The sequence below is a fragment of the Vigna unguiculata genome, chromosome 5, assembly GCF_037176805.1.
Source record: "Vigna unguiculata cultivar grain cowpea cultivar isolate G323 ecotype 2 chromosome 5, ASM3717680v1, whole genome shotgun sequence".
Lineage (NCBI taxonomy): Eukaryota > Viridiplantae > Streptophyta > Magnoliopsida > Fabales > Fabaceae > Vigna > Vigna unguiculata.
The window spans coordinates 3,165,885-3,185,547 of record NC_140796.1 but is presented as its reverse complement, the minus strand read 5'-3'; the positions used below and the strand labels follow the sequence as shown (position 1 = coordinate 3,185,547).

Below are 19,663 nucleotides of genomic sequence, written 5' to 3'. Positions count from 1 at the left end.
CTCCGGCTAAAAGATACACATAACCAAATGTAGACTTTCTTGTATCCACACAGCCGGCAAAGTCTGAATCTGTATAACCTATCACCTCAAGGTGATCAAATTTTCTATAAGTAAGCATGTGATTCTTTGTTCCTTGTAGGTATCTTAAAACTTTCTTTGCAGCTTTCCAATGCTCCAGACCTGGATTACTTTGGTATCTACCAAGCATACCAACTGCAAAGCTAATATCTGGCCTCGTACAGGTTTGAGCATACATCAAACTCCCAACAACAGATGCATAAGGGATATTTTCCATCTGTTTCCGTTCCAAATCATTCTTTGGACATTGCATGAGACTAAACTTGTCTCCTTTCTGTATTGGAACAGGAGATGCTGAACATTTATCCATTCTGAATCTCTCTAAAACTTTATTAATATATGCATTCTGAGACAAACCTAACAATCCTTGTGATCTGTCACGGAATATTTCTATTCCTATCACATAGTATGCCTCACCCATATCTTTCATTTCAAAGTTATTAGAGAGAAACCTCTTAGTCTCACTTAATAGACCAAGATCATTCGTCGCAAGCAAGATATCATCAACATACAGAATCAGAAATATAAACTTACTCCCACTGACCTTCAGATATATACACCGATCAACGGTGTTTTCCTTAAATCCAAAGGACACAATAGTATCATTGAACTTAAGATACCATTTGTAACATCCCTGGCGTACCACGCCCAGAGCATGTCAGGTTACTACAGCCCGATGCACCCCAACCCCTCACCCTTCTCCGTCCATTCATACTGGGTGGGTTGTTGCCAGTGGGAATCGAACCCCCAACCTGACCTTTAACACCTCTGGCACACCAGCAGATGCTACCAGTTGTGCTGGTAGCATCTGTTGGTGTGCCAGAGGTGTTAAAGGTCAGGTTGGGGGTTCGATTCCCACTGGCAACAACCCACCCAGTATGAATGGATGGAGAAGGGTGATGGGTTGGGGTGTATTGGGTTGCAGACCTAACACAACCGGTTTGAGGGTGGCAGGTGGGATGCCTGGTAAGCCCAAGAGGATCCGGGGGTGTTACACCATTGCCGAGAAGCTTGTTTAAGTCCATATATCGATCTCTTAAGTTTACACACCATGTGCTCATTTCCTTCTTCAGCGAACCCCACCGGTTGGTCCATATAGACATCCTCTTCTAAATCCCCATTCAGAAAAGCAGTTTTAACATCCATTTGATGTAACTCAAGATCATAATGAGCTACTAATGCCATGATAATTCTAAAAGAGTCTTTCTTAGAAACAGGCGAAAATGTTTCCTTATAGTCAATGCCATCTTTCTGAGTAAAACCTTTGGCAACAAGACGGGCCTTGTAACGTTCAATATTGCCTTGAGAGTCACGCTTAGTCTTAAAAACCCATTTACACCCAACTCTCTTGCATCCTTCTGGCAATTCCACAAGGTCCCATACGTCATTATGTGCCATTGATTTAAGCTCATCTTTCATGGCATCTAACCACTTATCAGAATTATCACCATTAATGGCTTCTGAAAAAGAAATTGGATCATTATCAATGCTTAAGTCATTTTCTGACTCTTGTAGATAAACCACATAGTCATTCGAAATAGCAGACTTTCTATCTCTGTGAGATCTTCTTAATACTATTTCTTGTGGTTGTTCTACTATCGGTTCATTGTTAACCTCAGGATCAGTAATTTGTTGTTCTTCTTGATTGTTGTGAGTTTCTACAACATGTGGAACAACAACTCTTGATAAAGAAGTACTAGTTATAGGAACTTGTACTCTAACTTCCTTAATCTCCACATTTCGTGAAGCTTCACTCCCACTGGTTTCACCATTTTCAATGAACCGAGCATTTCCAGTTTCAACGATTCTTGTACTATGGGTAGGACAGTAAAACATATACCCCTTTGATTTTTCTGGATAACCAATGAAAAATCCACTGATTGTTCTTTCATCCAGTTTCTTTTCTTGCGGATTGTATATTCTTACTTCTGCCTGACAACCCCAAACATGCAAGTGTCTCAAACTGGGTTTCCTATTCGTCCATAACTCAAAAGGAGTCTTTTGAACAGCTTTACTAGGAACCCTGTTCAACAAATACATGGCAGTCTTTAAAGCATACATCCACAATGATACGGGTAAACATGAATTACTTAACATACTCCTAACCATATCCATTAAGGTTCGATTACGTCTTTCTGATACACCATTTTGTTGTGGTGTGCCTGGCATTGTGTATTGAGCACAAATACCACGTTTCTCAAGGAACTTAGCAAACAGACCAGGGTGTTGTCCACTTTCATCATATCTTCCATAATACTCACCACCTCTATCAGACCTTACGATTTTCACCTTTCTGTCTAATTGTCTTTCCACTTCATTTATATAAACTTCCAAGGCATTTACTGACTGAGATTTCTCATGCAGTAAATAGACATGTCCATAACGCGAAAAATCATCAATAAAGGTGATGAAATACTTCTCTTTATTGAAAGAATTTACATCAAACGGACCACATATATCGGTGTGTATGATTTCAAGAAGCTGAGTGCTTCTCGTGGCTCCTTTCTTTGTGTGTTTAGTTTGTTTGCCTTTAATACAATCCACACACACATTCAGATCAGTAAAATCTAAATCCGGAAGAATTTCATTCTTTACTAATCTTTGCATTCTTTCTTTGGAAATATGTCCCAAACGTTTATGCCACAAGAAAGCAGATCTTTCATCCACTAAACTACGTTTAGTGCCAACATTGTGATGCAAAGTCATAAGAGTTTCAGCATATAAATTATCCAAATTCAATTTATATAAACCATCATAAAGTGTACCAGATCCAATCATAAAAGTACGCTTAAACAAACTGAAACAACCATTCCCAAACTTAAAAGAATATCCAGCAATATCAAGCTTAGACAAAGAAATTAAATTCCTAGTGATACTAGGTACATAAAAAGTATCCATAAGGTCTAAGTGATATCCAGTGTCGAGGATTAGACGATAAGTCCCGACCGCTTCCACTGGAACTTTCTCTTTATTGCCCATGAAGACAAACTTCTCATTTGGGTTTATGGTTCGGGTTGTAAGAAATCCCTGCATCACATTAGAAACATGAGTCGTACATCCAGAATCAATCCACCACGTATTATGGGGAACTTCAGTTAAGTTTGATTCAAAACATACGTAAGCATTATGCTCACCTTTCTTTTCGAACCAAGCCTTACGCTTTATGCAGTCCTTCTGGAAATGTCCAGACTTCCCGCAGAAATGACATTTGTCATTTTTCTTCTGGATTTTGGTTGAGGACTCGTCAATCTTTAGTGGTCCTTTACCCTTTCCATGTTTCTTAGCAACTTTCTTTCCAACAGCTCCTTGATTCTTCACATATTGAATAGAGTGGCTTCCTAAGTTCTTCAGTCGGGTCTCCTCCTGAACTAGCATACTGTGCAATTCATGCACATTCCACTTGTCTTTCATGGTGTTATAGTTCATCTGGAACGGACCATACTCAGACGGTAATGAGTTCAGAATGAACTGCACGAGAAAACCTTCATCCACTGCCATTCCTAAAGACTTAAGTCTTGCTGCGATATTTGTCATCTCGATCACATGCTCATGCATAGTACGCGAACCGTCAAACTTCATAGTGGTCAACGTACTCATCAGTGTCCCAGCGAGAGACTTATCAGCAGTTTGGGAGCGCTCTTCCACAAATTTCATAAATTCTTTTGCGTCATCAGTTTTGGGAAGAGCTGACTTTATATTGCTTGCTATGCTCATTCTCATAAACATTAAGCTAAGTCTGTTTGACCTTACCCAGGCTTTATAATGGGCTTTCTCTTCATTGCTACTAGCATCCGTGATAACAGCCGGCTTTTCAACTAGAAGAGCTAGATCAAGATCCAACACACCTAAGTGAAATTGGACTTGCTCACTCCAGTCAGGGAAATTCAACCCATTAAAGACTGGAACAGACGAAGCATGCGCGTATAAAGATACCGGAACAGAGACTGCAATTAACACATGCCTAACATTAATGCTTTGAGTCATAAAACTAAACGTAAAAACAGATTCAGATATAAACAATCATTCTATGCATACTAATGTTCTCCTTTGGGAGATCCACTAATACACAAACATAAACATAATGATGCTAATCACATTATAACATTATTGATAATTAAAATATGCATCAACTAGAATCACCTACTACCTTTGGGTATATAAATAAAACTAGTGACGCATACAAAATTATCTACAATCATGTTCATTAATTATGAGAACAATTAATCAACCTTTGGGCGATCCTTAAATGTCTTATAATTAATGAATTTTAATTAACCCATAAATTTAATTATTCATAATTTAGCATCCATACTATGGGTAATTAAAATAAAAAACATTAATAATTTGAAATTATATAAACATTAAAATTTTGGCCACTTTGGTGACTAACAAAATTTATCATACTTAATTTCAAATAAATAAATACACATTTAATTGCTATAAACTTTATATAGCATACTCATTAATTTTAATTTAACAATAACAAACATAAATATTATTGCAAATTAAATAAAATTATTAATTATTTTAAATAAAATAATTAATATTAATTTTATTAGTGACATCAACTAAATAAAAGCATTACACTTTAATTTTAACAAATAAATTAGCGGAATGTAACTACACATGGTGGTGCACGTTCACACAATAATAGCATGCGTTCACGGTACTGGTTTTAAACTTTCGTTCACACGTTCATTCACACTTTCATTCACACAGGGTAGTGGTTTTAACGGCACACTTTCATTCACACGTTCATTATTCCAAATTAAAATAATAATAATAATAATAATAATAACACTTTTGCACATAACAGTATTATTATATCTTCATTCAATTGCCAATTAAAAACAAAACACCATTACAGTAAATTACAGTAAAGCACGCGCACGCATAAATTCTGATTAATGGCAACAGTGGATGCAACATTTTAATGGCAGCAGCGAAAAACGGTAAAACTCCTAAATTATATAATTAGGGTTCATCAAAATAAATTGCAAAGCATAAATCTTAAAATCCCTAAATTCTTGATTAGGGTTTATCTTATTAGACATTAATACATAATTGGAAAATCATAAATCTTATAACCTTGCTCTGATACCACATGTAAAACTTAATTAAGGATTTTTAAGATTTATAATTCTCACACGATAAATCATAATAGAGCACTAACCTTGATCCATGAGAGATCCTGTGAATATGCGTTCTTCAAATTTATAATCTTGTGTGTTCTTCAACCACCGTTTCCCAATCTATCTCTTTGCCTTTCTTTCTCTTCTCACACGTACTTGATGGGTTACAGTGAAAAGAACCTTATGGCCAGAGACAGAACCCCAATTCCTTTTATAAACCAACGTCCATCAAGTTGGTTTTTATTTTATCTTTATCTTTATTTTATTTTATTATCACTTCCCATAATAATAACCAATAAGTCTTTATATTTTATTAAATCACAATTGGGCCCATCATAATATTTCAAATGAGTCACTAATAGAATTAATTCGTCAATTAATTCTAACAATGTCATCTCCTATATTATTCTACGTTACTCACCTAAACAATTTATTTTGTCATTATATATTAATAAATGAATTTTAAGTCTAACTCAATCTTATAAAATTAATTTATAAAGAGAAGTTTGGACTCACTTATACACTATAAACTCTGGTCAATATGAGATTTCCAACACATCCATTAAGGTATTTATATTTCGAACGGACTAGACATTAATAGATGATTGGAAGTGGTTCAATAGCGGATAAAACGATAAGTCTAACAAACAACAAATCTAATTAAGATAGAAGGAGAAAGCTGCAAGGTTGATATAGAAAAAATTAAGATTCACTTTACTATTCACTCAAGGTATAAATATTTTATAAATTAGGGGGTGCAGAAAGAAAAAACATGAGGTGCAGGAAGTATCAGCTCTCGTTCCAACGTATGTTTGACCTTATATAAAGTCAATATAGACTTCGAACATGTTTGACCAAATGTTGCTACGAAACCTTGGTGCTTTGTTTCTACAACCCTGTTAACCAAAGAATTACTGTATGTCACTATTAACCAAAGCTTTGGTGACAACGCTCTTGAAACCAAAGAATATCGAATGATATTTTCCATTGCATTCTTTAAATTCTTAAATTTATTATTATTTTAATCTGTATACATATTAATATTATTATTTAAACAGACGTTGCAGGTTATAGTTGAATTAATTTGATTCACACATTGCAATTTAGAGATTTCAGAGACTAACTTCGTACATTTTGAGGATCAAAATGACCTCTCACAAAAATGGAAAAAGGAAAATTGTGACAGAGGCGGTAGTTAAGTTCGTTGTGCATTTCACCCCCTTTGAGTTGGGCGTGTTCTTGTGGATTGTCGTTTTGATTGCTTCTTCATTTCCATAGAAAAACAAATGCGATTTTCATTACCCTCAAATCCCAAATCGAGAACATTCCATTGCCACAATGTCCAATCTTTATCTTATGGTTTTTGTTCTGGTCCCTGCGTTGATGTGTAGCACTGTGGAATCAATGATGTTCGAGCTGAAACCCTCTCACACGAAGTGCATTTCCGAGGACGTGAAGGCCAACGGCTTCTCCTCCGGCAGTTACAACGTCGTTAATCCCAACAATGTCGGCACCGTTCCTGATCATCACAAAATCTCTGTTAAGGTATGGGATTCGATCCTTTTCGGTCGTAATTTTAATGTTTGATTTTCGTTTCTAAAATAATATGAAATTGTTGCTGTTGTTTGTGTTATTGTGCCTTACTATAATCTGTGTCATTACCTCATTGCATCAAACACTTTTCAAGAAAAACGGATATGCCTGATATATATTATTTATCTATTCTAGAATAAGCATAGAAACTAAGATTTTTGAAAGAAACATAATCAAGAAAATGTTTGAAAAAATGAGTGTTCATCGTGTAAATCATCCCATCACAAATCATTATGGGGCAATGTTTTATTTATTTGTATGGTTTTTTTTTTTTTTTTGTTGGCAGGTGCGTTCGCCTAATGGAAATGGTTATCACTATGGGGATAATGTGCTGTTCGGTGAGTTTGCATTTACTGCAGCTGAGTCTGGTGATTACAGTGCTTGTTTTTCGGTGGCAGGACATACCCCGGATACTGTTACCGTTGAGTTTGTTTGGAAAACTGGGATTGCTGCCAAGGAATGGAATAATGGTGGCGGCAGGAAAAACCACATTGATGTAAGTCTAGTCATTGTAACACCTGAAAGATGTTTCATGAATAAGCTAATTCATTCTAAAACACCGTCAGGTTTATAGATTTAAGTACTAGTGTGTTTTCTAACGTGATATTTCTTGACATCTTAGGTAATGGAAATGGAGTTAAAGAAGTTGAATGATGCTGTCACTTCTATCCACGACGAGATGTTTTATCTTCGCGAAAGGTACAAATTCATATATAGTTTCTGCTTTTACCGCAAATTCATATTGGAGACTCATCTTTTTATTGATTACAAGGATAGAGATTTTGCTCAATTTTGATGGCATTATTATTGGATGAATGATACAGGGAGACAGAGAGGCAATATCTTACGGACGAGACTAGCAGCAAGATGTTCAGCTACAGTTTTCTTTCAATTGTAGTTTGTTTGTCTGTGGCTAGTTTGCAACTATGGCATTTGAAGACATTCTTTGAGAGGAAGAAGCTCCTCTAAAATGGGTTTTTCTCATTTGGATTTCTTCTTTTTGACACGTTATTGAATATATGTTAGAATATGTAAAAAAATGTTATATATTGTACAATAAGTTATTTATCAAAAAATTGTTGATTATACTGATTGAATGTAACACTGGATTAGTAAATTTCAGATCTTTTTAAGGTTTACAAAATGTGTACATTGGTTTAAGTTTATATTTCTACTGCTACTTGTTTTAATTCATTGCTTTGAAAACTGACCGAAACAGTTGGTCGGATACGAAAATCTAATATGATTTTATTGTTCGGTTCAAATAAACTATAGACTAGAACTAGAAAAAGTACTCAAAAAATAGAATAATAATAATAATAATAATAATAATAATAATAATAAAATAACGAAAACAATAACCGAAAACTAATTTATATCTGTAAATAAAATGTTTAATTGATGTTGTTATGATAGTTTTCTTTAAAAAATAAAAAAAATTACATAAAAACTTGTTATTGAAATTGAGGACAAAATGATAATTAAACCTTATATTTATTATTGAAATTGAGACGTAAGTATTATAATATATTTAATTTAGATTGTTACGTGTATCTGGAATTGGGAATATATGTATAATTTAAAAAAAAAATAGTGTTAAATAATCATTATTTAATTATTTTGCTAAAGACAAATTTAACCATACTTTAATCATATTAAAACTTCATACAGATAGTATTTTTTTACTTTACTTTTAAATTACATCATCGTGACATCACATACAAGCATCTTCATTACGTTGTGCTGTTACAGTTAGACTCTTCCATCTAAGGGGACAGAAAGCAAAGGTTACTATAATATCTTCGTTTCATTCTTCCCCAACGTTTGGTATCTGAGGAACAGTGTTCGTCTTGCGTTGCAGCAACAATGGGAAGCGCCACTGTTGCGTCAACCCTCGTCCAAATGGCCCAGAGGTGCACGTGCATGCGCGACCTCAAGCTCCTCCACGCGCACGCGTTCCGTACTCACCTCGACGACCACGTGGTGGTCCTCGGCAAACTCTTCCGCTTCGCTGCGGTGTCACCGTTGGGAGACTTGAGCTATGCTCACCGCATGTTCGATATAATGCCCAACCGAACCACCTTCTTCTACAACACCCTCATACGCGCCCACTCCCATTCCACCTCCCCTTCTCTCTCTTCCCTCTTCTTCAACGTCATGAGGCAAAACGACGTCGCCCCGGATCAGTTTTCCTTCACGTTCTTGCTCAAGTCCCGCTCAAGAACCACTCCTTTGACCCACCACAACGATATACATGGCGCCGTTTTGAAGTTCGGGTTTTGCAGCCACTTGCACGTCCAGAACGGGCTGATACACTTGTATGCCCATAGGGGGATGACCCTTTTGGCAAGAAGGGTATTTGAGGATGTTTTACGCCTGGGTTTGGAGGTTGATGTTGTGTCCTGGTCTGGGTTGCTTGTGGCGCACGTAAAGGCTGGTGAGTTGGACGTTGCGAGGAGGGTGTTTGATGAAATGCCCCAGAGGGATGTGGTTGCGTGGACTGCCATGTTATCTGGGTATTCTCGGGCGAGGCGACCCAGGGATGCTCTGGAGTTGTTCAGAGAGATGAGGCATGCTGGGGTGTGGCCAGACGAGGTTACCATGGTGAGTGTGATTTCAGCTTGTGCTACTTTGGGAGATGTAGAGACAGGGAGGATGGTTCACCATTTCGTCGAGGAGAATGGGTTTGGGTGGATGGTTGCTCTTTGCAATGCGCTCATTGATATGTATGGGAAGTGTGGATGCTTGGAGGAGGCATGGTACGTGTTTCATGGGATGACGAGAAGGAGCTTGATCACATGGAACTCGATGATGACCGTATGTGCGAACCATGGAAATGCTGATGAAGCTTTCAGGTTGTTTGAATGGATGGTTTGTTCGGGAGTTGTGCCTGATTCGGTGACACTTCTGGCGCTTCTGGTTGCGTTTGCTCATAAGGGGTTGGTGGATGATGGAATTAGATTGTTTGAGAGAATGGAAAGGGACTATGGAGTTGAACCTAGGATTGAGCATTATGGAGCAGTGGTAGATATGTTGGGGCGTGCAGGGCGAATACAGGAGGCTTATGATCTACTTGCAAATATTTCAATTCCATGCAATGATGTTGTTTGGGGAGCTCTGCTTGGAGCTTGCAGGATTCATGGTGATGTTGACATGGGGGAAAAGATTATAAATAAGTTGTTGGAGTTGAAATCAGATGAAGGTGGATACTATATTCTCCTGCGTGATATCTATGTTGCTGCAGGCCGGACTGTTGAAGCCAATGAGATGAGGCTAGCCATGTTAGCTAGTGGAGCAAGGAAAAATCCTGGTTGTAGTTGGGTGGAAGGATGAAGTTTAGATGTGCATCGAAAGCAATCATCATGCAAGGCAATGGTAATACCCTCTGTGCAGTGCAGGATATAGAGTTGTTTGCACAGAATCTCCATAAGCCAGTGTGTTGTTGATTCAAGGCAGCAAATCGGCAAGTAGAAGGGTTGAAAGTATTGTTAGAGACCAGATAACGTTTTCCATTCACTGTTGTACTTCAAATTTGAATCACCCGATGATTTCTTGAAGTCTCGTTCTTCAATTTTCTGTTGAGCCATTGGTACTGATGAAGATTTTTAGGAACCCACTGTTTCTTTATATATCTCATGAAGCAGCAAGTTTGAAGTTATTCTTGCAAATAAAAGTTGATGATTTTGTTCTATGATGGATTAAACAAGCAGAAGCTGGATCTGACTCTAAAATAATGCCCATCTACAGTTACTCGGTGTTTGCTTCAAAGTTTGGGTCGTTACAGTGTGAATGTTTTTTCTTTCGTGGAACAGGTCTAACCATAGATACTGTACACTCTGGCGACTAGAACACAGTCGACTTACTTGCACAGATGTACAGATCTAAAGTCGGACCTACGTGCAAAAATGTGATGGACTCGATCTGTAACCGATATACATAGATGAAGGCTCAATTCATAAACCTGCTGCTCATCTCCTTTGTCCAGGATAACGGTTAAACGATTATGTAACACATTCTCGCAAAGATCAGGATAACCTCGACATACGTCAATCATTTATCGCGATCCTAAAATAAACTGAAGCAAAGACGAGTTGAAGACCTAAAACTAAGCAGCTAATTTCCAAAGAGGGAACGAGAAAAAGGACCGAGAAAACCACGACTACAGAAAAAAAAAAGTATCCCTTTACAAAAACATCTAGTGAAGAGGACAAGTTACGACCATTATACACCTCAGATTTCCTTTTGCGAGAACAAATACCATAACTAGTTGAAATAATGATCAGATGACATTATTGTGCTGCTGATTTTTGAAGGATTATCAACCCTAGTGCTGTTAATAAAGCATTCAATCATACGGGCATGTATATGATTGATCAGATTTGTTCTTTAGCTTGAAGATTTTCTACCGAGGCAATTACAATCTTATGCTCACCAGATGAAACATTGTAGTAACACTTCTTTAATCTACATTACTTTGTAACTACCTTTATTACAACCTATATGATCTAGCAGAGAAGTTGAGGCCCAAGGCTCCAATTGAAACCGGAGGGAGTGGTAGTTCGGTTGTCCCGTTTGATTGCGGTAAATGTTAAATAATTTTTTACCTTATATTTTAGCGCTCACAACTTCTTGTGGAGAAGCCTTATTGTGAACCTTTATAATGGTTCTGTATTATAGTTTTTGTCTAGTTTTATTTATTGATTTTAAAATTCTGTTGTATTTTTTGGTTTTCTTATCTGATGGTAAACTTCGGTATACAAGAAATCTTTTAAAATATTTAGAGGCATTGTTGGATTCCTCGTAAAAAAAAAATCGTTTCAACTTTTTATTTTTAGATATAATTACTGATTTGGTATCCCAACTTTTTGGGAATATTCAATTTGGTACCCGAACTTTATAAATGTTCAATTTAGTACCCAAATTTTTTAAACGGGTTTATTTTAGTACCTTCCGTTAAACAAACATTAACGCCGTTTGGCTACTGGTGAGGTGGCACTGTGCAGGTGATACGTGGCAAAGAATAGTTGGACACGTGGTTTTTGTAGTCAAAACAAATTTCAAAGTAAATAATTTCTGAAATAAAAAATTTTCCCAGCAGCGTTATTATGGAATTGGGGAAAAATTAGGGATGAGTGAAATCGAATTTTTTTAGGTGGGTATGTAAATTGGATGTTGTTGCAAGACGTTAGATTTTCATTAATGGAGGCTGAGTTTGGGGGTAAGAATCAATACTTGTATGGACCTGTGGTGTCAGGAATGAAGAAAGCTATTGTGAATGGGAAGAGGAGCTTGGAATGGGATTTGAATGATTGGAAATGGGATGGTGATCTTTTCACCGCTCAGCCACTCAATCCAGTGCCATCAAACTGTAGGAGTCGCCAATTTTTCCCACCACATTCTGAAATTCCTGTGAAAAAGGCCAATCTTGCAAACGATTTGTCTTCTTCTGTAATCAACCCAGGTGAGGGAAAGAAGGAATTGGAGAAAAGGAGGAGGAGTGTTATAAGGGAAGGTGAGGGGGAGAGGCTAAATGATGAGGGTGGTTCTCTTAGTTTGAACCTTGGGGTCACAGTTACCCTTTCATGGTGGAAGAAGAGGAAAAAAGTGGAAAGAAGACAAAGGTAGTTGGAATTACTACTGCTGCTAACACCACATCACTCATCCCTAATTTTTCGATTTCACTCCTTCCTAATGTTTTTCCCCAATTCCATAATAACGCTGTTGGAAAAATTTTTTATTTCAGAAATTATTTACTTCCAAATTTCTTTTTACCACAAAAACAACGTTTCCAACGATTGTTTCTACCACATATCTCCTGTACAGTGTCATCTCATCAAAAGTCAAACGATGTTAATGTGTGTTTAATGGAATATATTAAAATAAACCTATTTAAAAAATTTAGATATCAAATTAAACATTCGTAAAATTCGGATACCAATTCAACATTTCCAAAAAATTGGGATACCAAATCAATAATTATATCTTATTTTTATTTAAGCTTATTTTCCGAACCGGTGTCTTTTAGCACTCCATTTTTGTTGGTTGAATATATATGGTGAATGAAAACGAGCTATTATTAAATGATAAGGAATGCAAATATATTGAGCATCTAAAAAAGAAACAGCCAGAAAAACGATAGTAAAACACTTTCAAATAATCGTTGCCGAAAACAAAGGAATGCCGTGAGAAGGTGCATGCATAGATTAGTCGTTCCTAAGTAATTTTAACTCTAGTTGTCATAAAAAGAGTAATTAGTGAATGGAAAATTTCTATAAACATAACCAGTATCAGTCAAATCTCGTAAAACTATGGAATAACTTGCACCATACATACCCGCCCCTCAACTCACCATACCTTATCAACATAAGAAATGTAGATAGTTTTCTTTTTAAATATAAGTTAATGTGCAAGAAATACACAGCGATTACCTAATACAATCAACAAATAATTATTTTAATTCACTCATGAAATACTTAAGATTAATAATAGACAAAATATATTTTAGAGGGCTTGAATACACCTCTCTTATGATTTCATATTTATAATGATAAAATTTTTACACAATGAGAGAGAAAAGATCAAAAGTCTAAACTAGAAACCTAGGTACAGAAGTAGGTGCAACTTATAAGTACACCAGGTACTAGTTTCCAATACAACTACTTTCTACCCAGATTTAATATTTATTCTAACACTTATTCTAACAGAAATTATATAATGTTGTAGAAGTGAGGTATAATCAGCCAATAGAAACAATGATTTAGTAAACCCTATCCTAACCGAGTACTTGGCAAGCAATCATTATAACATTATTAAATTCCACTTCCATGTTACACAGCCAAAGCTAGGCAAACAGGATAGGCTTATGGTTGGTCAATAAAACAAGGCAAATCGATGACCAAGTTAATATTTGAGCGTGTAGTTTCGTTTCATCTCCACGTCCCTCTTTCATCACAGCCAAAATTGTAGCACTGGATTTAGCTAGACATGGAACACTGCAAAATCCATATGAACCTGCACGTATATAGTTACCATTTTATTAGAAAATTCAATCAAAAGGACACAAGATCATCTTCATGTAGTTAGTTAGATGTGACAAACCGACTAATCTCATCAAATTTAACGAACAGAATACTTATAACACCACAGATGAGGCAGCTAAATTGCCAGACCTACACCAGTATCTAGTTTTCATGTGTTTAGAAGGGAGACATAAGGAAAACTAGAATTGAAATAAAAGTTAGCTTACCAAAGAATAGTATTCGGATAGCAGTATAACATCATGATTGTGTTCTTCCATCAACAGATACTTTACAGAGTAATTCTTTATCTGATTTCACCGTTAGCAGAAGATCTTCAAGCATATTTGTTGAGGGAAAAATAATAATGCCAAAAAGAATCTGCAGAGAGAATCAAACTGGAGATCAATATTGAATCGCAACCTAACAAAATAAAAGATGAGAAGGATTATATGTTTTTGATATCAATACTCAACTAGAACATGGGTCGAGCAAAAAAGTAAATAACGAGGCAATTTAGTATTTACTTACAAGGTATGGCCAGCAGTGTTTAGAAAGAAATGCCACATACCATGTGTCCAGTTAAAAGGTGTTTGAAAATCACTTGAAATCATAATAACTTCTCATGAGAATAATTAAACTAAGCATTCCCCAACAAAGGCCAATAAACTTAAGTAGTAGAAAACAGCAAAACATCTTTCCAAAAATACACTAAATTATTTTTTGGAGATGCAAGGGGAAATTTGCCAGAATGTAAGTTTCAAGTTTAACAGAAATATGGGTAACATATCAACAGTTTCGTCATCGATATAGAATAAACCTAAAGAAAGTAACAAAAATGATCAGATAGTTCCATCCAGATTTTAGTATCATATTACAATTATTTCCCTCCTTAAATCCGATTATTCTTAAAAACCCTGTTAGGATTGACTCCAAGAAAAATCGATAGGTGGAAAGGGTCAAAGTTGTAACGGTTGTTAGTTGGTTCTGCAATTTTTTCTATTATCCGGTTTACCATAATTCCTCTAAATAGGTCCTCTTATGTGTATAGGGGGATCTTGTTTTAATTTTCAGTGTACTGGTCTTATTCTAGTTTGAAAAGCAGAAAGCTCCTTTGGGGGCATACACGTAAACCCTGATTCTAGGGTGATTATTGACTTTCTTCAGAAAAAAGAACCTATAACAGAAACATTTCCGAGTAGATTAAGTGAAGTATGTAGACTAATGAAAGAGAAAAAGGATATAAAGAGGACTAAAAGGGATAGATACGTTATGATATCATCCGCATATTTCATAAATCAAGAGCCAGAATACCAGTAGGCCCAAAATTTCATACCACCATAATGGTAAAGCAGGCTGTAACTACTGAAAATACGTTACCACCAGGGTCCATTTTGGAAACAGTCTTAAAGATCATCCAAAAGTAATCTTGTCACACTGACTATTTTAAACCTGGATTGAGGGATTAATTTATTGCATATTGTTTTACACAAATAAAATAATTGACCATGACAATTAATAAATGGAAGAGTGAAAATCATAGATGGGAAAAAAAACATTTTATGTTGAGCTCTCCACTTGCTACACTGTCACATGGTTGAGTCTCCAGGACTGTGCTCCCAAAGGCCAGAGGCTCTTCAGGACCCTAACAGGTTCCTGAAAAGAAGATCTTATATTCAGCTTATATACTATGCATTCTGACATTTTTATGGAACAGATAGTCCTCATTCTAGATTTATAATTAACTTTCGTCAGTGGTTAGCTTTTGTTTGTTTGGTGGAAGGCTTATTTATTGAATTTTGTAGAAGGGCTTCATCACTCTTCTTTTAATTCCAATTTTCTTCTTTAACTGTCGCCTTTTAGTTACAAAATAACAAGGCATCCAAAGACAAATCATTTCATTTTATTGGAAAATAACAAAAATTGTGTCCTAATTGACTGTAACCAACCAAGGATGCAGATACAATGGGAGATTACTCCTGCATATCCTGACTTTATTAAACTAAATGCTAATGGCAATGCTTTAATTAATGCAAGAAGAGATGTAAGAGGGAGATTTAAGATGTGTGGACCATCATTGGATTGTTGGTTTGTCAAAGTTTATTTTCATCAGTATAATCACTAAACTGCAACTTGTGAGCAATAAAATCAGATTCAACAAATCTTTATTTCATTCAGTGTAGGGATGGTTTTCATAACAGAGCACAGTTACTTGATATTCACAGGATGGTTGATATGGGTTGGGTTACAAACCTTTGGCATACTCTGAGAGAAGGTAAACCAATGTTTAGATCACATGGTAAAGACAGGGTCACCCCAGGACAAAAAAGCCAAGTCAGGAAGATGCTACTGGAACATAAGGAATGTCGAGCCTTACTACTCTGTAGAATATACTTTTCTGTTTCTATACAATGCAGAACAAATTCTTCATTAGATGTAGAAGAAAGACCCCGGTCCAAATTTAAATTGCAACAAACTCAAATTACTCAAGTTCAAACACAATATGCATGTTATATTAAGCTAAACAAGTAAAACCAAGAAAAACTTTCTTAAACACTGCCTAACTACACTCCTAATACTTTCGTAATTAAGTATCATTTTAATTTAGTATAAAGCATGTCCATACCTACATGCAATGACCTGGTAACCAATATGCAATCTCAGCATAGTCCTTCTCTTTTCAACCTGTAGAAAGAAACACAACCCTTCAGCTCAGTAATTAAAAGACCATGTTTCAGTCATATGTCTTAGCAAATAAGCCAATAGCATGTGGTTTTGCTTTACCTTTAGGTTTTGGCAGGATAAACTTTAGAAATCAGAACAAATCCAAGTGCAAACCGTCTAACTGACCAACTACTCATGAAAATGCACCCTTCTAGCTTTTATAACACCACGTTTCAAAGCTGAGATGACACGCGCATCTGGTTCCATTCCCTTGGAAGACATTTCATTAAGCAGTATAATGGCCTTTTCCATGTGCCCTCCCTTACATAAGCCAGAGACCAGAGCAGCGTATGTTACAGTATCTGGTTCTAGTCCACTGTCAATCATTTTATTAAATAGGCTTACTGCTTCTTGAAAGTTGTCTGTCTTCATGTGTCCATCAATCAACACAGTGTAACAAACAACATCCGGATTTATTTCCATTTGCTCCATATCTCTCAAGATGGAAGAAACATTCAATGATGTTTTATTTCCTTTCCCATGAGGAGAGACACGCCTTCTTAAATTTTCTTTCAAGTTCCCATCAAGTAAAACTGTGTAGATAATGACATCAGGTTTGATTCCTCTCCTCCTCATATCCTGGAAGAGGTCATAGGCCTCTTGCAAGCAGTTCATCCTACAATAACTATTTATCATAATTGTGTAAATTATAACATTAGGAGTGAATCCTCTATGCACAAAAAAATCAAACAAAGAGCGAGCATTGTTCATATCCCCAATCTGGCACAGTGAAGCTATAACTTTTGAATACATTGTTATGCCAGGTTCAACATTTGACATCATCATTCTCTCCAGCAACATAACAGCTTTCTCAATGTCACCTGTCATACAGAGTTTAGTAATTAGCTTATAACAGGAGGCTTTGTTAGCCATATCTCCTTGGTTTGACAGCTTAAGGAAAATTTCATAGGATTTTTTTACAAGGCCCGCTTCACAATAGCCATTAACTATGGCAGAATAGATTTCAATACTCTTATCTTCCAGACTGTTAAAATACGCCTCGGCTTCCAAAACCTTTCCCACTGAACACAAATTTTCAATGATTAACTTATGTGTAGTAGAGTTTGGCTTCACGCCTTGACTCTCCAAACAATCCAAAAACTTTAATGCCTCACAAGCATGACCATTTCTAAACAACCCAGTCGCCAGTACATTATATGTTACAATATCAGGTTTGAAACCCTTATCACTCATTTCCTTAAACACTTTAAACCCACTAACGAGATCACCCTGGAGGCAGTATCCATTGATAAGCGTTGTGTAGTGCTTAAGATCTAAAGCCACACCCTTGCTCTTCATGTCTTCCGACATCTCTATCGCATCCTCCACCTTCCCCAACTTACACAAAGCATCAAAAACAATGTTGTAGGCAACCCCATCAAGAAACATCCCCGACTTCTTTAGTTCCTTAAACTGATCCACCACCTCCAAAGTCATGCCCATCTTTCCCAGACAATGCAGAATGTAACTAACAATAACACAATTCGTCTTCACACCCCTCGAAATCATCTCATCATGCAAAGCCAAAGCCTTGAGCAGATTATGACCCTTACAATACCCTTGAATCAAGGCAGAATAAACAAACACATCAGGAACCAACCCTTGCCTCTCCATGTCATCAAACACACCCTGAGCCTCATCCAACTTCATCTCATTACAAAACCCGCGAACAACCGCAGTGTATGCATAAACCTCCAAAGGGGCATTCCCCTTTCTAAATGCCTGCAGCACCTCATACCCCAAATCAGACCTATGGTTATTACAAAGCCCTTCAATGTAAGCAGCATAGCAATACGAATGAGGGGTGATCCCAACGCTCTCCATTTCCTCAAAAACACAGAGAGGTTGACTCAAGTCACCCTTTTTACACAACGCCTTGATGACAATTGCATAGGAATAACAATTGGGTCTGAAACCAAACCTCTTGAGTTGTTCATAAATAGCCAGTGCTTTATCCACCTCGCCCTGTTCCACCAACCGGTTGAAGAGGAAGTTGCAAGTGAGAACATCAGGGACAATTCCACGGCGTCGAGTTTGGAACAGGAAATCAATGGCCTCATCAAACATGTTGAGGCTGACGCAGGTTTTTACAAAGCCACTAAAAGCTCTGAGCAAGTAATGGTTATGGTGGTCGAAGTCCTGGAAGAGTATTTCGAAAAGTTGAAGGAGGTGAAAGGGAAGATGGTGGTGCTTTGAGAGGGTAATGAGGTGGAGGAAGAGGGAGTCCAGTTTTCTAGGGAGGTTCCAGAAAGCGAACATTTTGGTGATGGCGGCGTAGGTTGAGAGGGTGTGCGGGAAGCCGGTGCGGTGGAGGTGGTTGAGGAAGGAGAGGGCGAGGGAGGGGTGGTGGTGGAGAGAGTGGAGGGTTTGAAGGACGTGGAGGGTGGATGGGTGTGAAGGGGGCGTGGAAGGGGTGGTGTCGGAGAAAGAGGGTGGGGTGGAGTGAGCGAGTGCAGTGGATGCAAATGGGTGTGAAAAGTGTGTTAGGTTGGGTTTGTGAATGGTTCTGAAGAGAAGGTTGAAAGCACGAAGCCGCATGGACATGGAAAGGAACACAACACGCGGTGGTGGCGACGACGGCTGCGACTTCACCCTTCCAACAACCTTCGATTTTCGTTTCAGCAAGGTTCTTTTGTATTTGCTGTTTGAAAACATTAAAAATTCAGCATTTTTCTTTTCGAAACGTTTTACCTCTTTTCAAAGGAAACCATGTATATTTTGTATGCATTGATATATAATTATATTAAATTAAATGATAATTCAGTTGTATTATTCTGAGTTGGGTAAGAGTAAAATCAACGAAGAAGTAATATTTTTTTTCTTTAATAAAAATTCATGATTAATTTGTGAATTATAATATAAATCTACCTCTTAACCTTAGTTATTAATATTTCAACTATTTTATACTAGCATAAACACATGCGCGATATGTATATATTTTTTAAATATGCGTCATATTATATTAGTAAGTGATAATATTGTAATATTATTAAGTTGTTATATAAACTAAAATTATATTTATTAAAAATAAAGTGAAATATATCAGATGAAAGAATAATTATTGATAAATAAAAAAGAAGAGAAGAAGAAGAAATAGCTGAATTTATAAAAATATTGTAA

At 36.7% G+C, this 19,663-nt stretch overlaps 3 protein-coding genes and 1 pseudogene across 6 annotated transcripts; 2 read left to right on the top strand and 2 right to left on the bottom strand.

The window, feature by feature from the left end:
- Positions 1-2,749: 2,749 nt before the first annotated feature.
- On the bottom strand, positions 2,750-3,816 carry LOC146885987 (uncharacterized). The gene is made up of 2 exons (XM_085672907.1): positions 3,213-3,816; positions 2,750-3,105 (listed from the first exon to the last, which is right to left on the bottom strand). The coding sequence occupies exons 1-2, from the start codon at positions 3,802-3,804 to the stop codon at positions 3,071-3,073; spliced, it is 627 nt and encodes a 208-aa protein (XP_085529033.1). The 5' UTR covers positions 3,805-3,816; the 3' UTR covers positions 2,750-3,070.
- A 2,540-nt stretch (positions 3,817-6,356) lies between these two features.
- LOC114182958 (transmembrane emp24 domain-containing protein p24delta9-like) lies at positions 6,357-7,920 on the top strand. Its single transcript, XM_028069769.2, has 4 exons — positions 6,357-6,755; positions 7,090-7,299; positions 7,426-7,502; positions 7,628-7,920. The coding sequence occupies exons 1-4, from the start codon at positions 6,549-6,551 to the stop codon at positions 7,770-7,772; spliced, it is 639 nt and encodes a 212-aa protein (XP_027925570.1). The 5' UTR covers positions 6,357-6,548; the 3' UTR covers positions 7,773-7,920.
- A 623-nt stretch (positions 7,921-8,543) lies between these two features.
- Positions 8,544-11,058, top strand: LOC114184043 (pentatricopeptide repeat-containing protein At5g48910 pseudogene; annotated as a pseudogene).
- A 2,242-nt stretch (positions 11,059-13,300) lies between these two features.
- On the bottom strand, positions 13,301-19,222 carry LOC114183850 (Pentatricopeptide repeat (PPR) superfamily protein). 4 transcript variants are annotated; one of them, XM_028071006.2, is made up of 6 exons: positions 16,604-19,222; positions 16,446-16,504; positions 16,073-16,223; positions 15,377-15,475; positions 14,050-14,200; positions 13,301-13,814 (listed from the first exon to the last, which is right to left on the bottom strand). In XM_028071006.2, exon 1 carries the CDS (start codon positions 19,196-19,198, stop codon positions 16,673-16,675), a length of 2,526 nt encoding a protein of 841 aa, XP_027926807.1. In that variant the 5' UTR covers positions 19,199-19,222; the 3' UTR covers positions 13,301-13,814; positions 14,050-14,200; positions 15,377-15,475; positions 16,073-16,223; positions 16,446-16,504; positions 16,604-16,672. The 4 variants fall into 4 exon arrangements, with proteins under 4 accessions (XP_027926807.1, XP_027926808.1, XP_085529316.1 ...); XM_028071007.2 differs by lacking the exon at positions 15,377-15,475; XM_085673190.1 differs by lacking the exon at positions 15,377-15,475 and having other exon boundaries at positions 16,450-16,504.
- Positions 19,223-19,663: the final 441 nt, after the last annotated feature.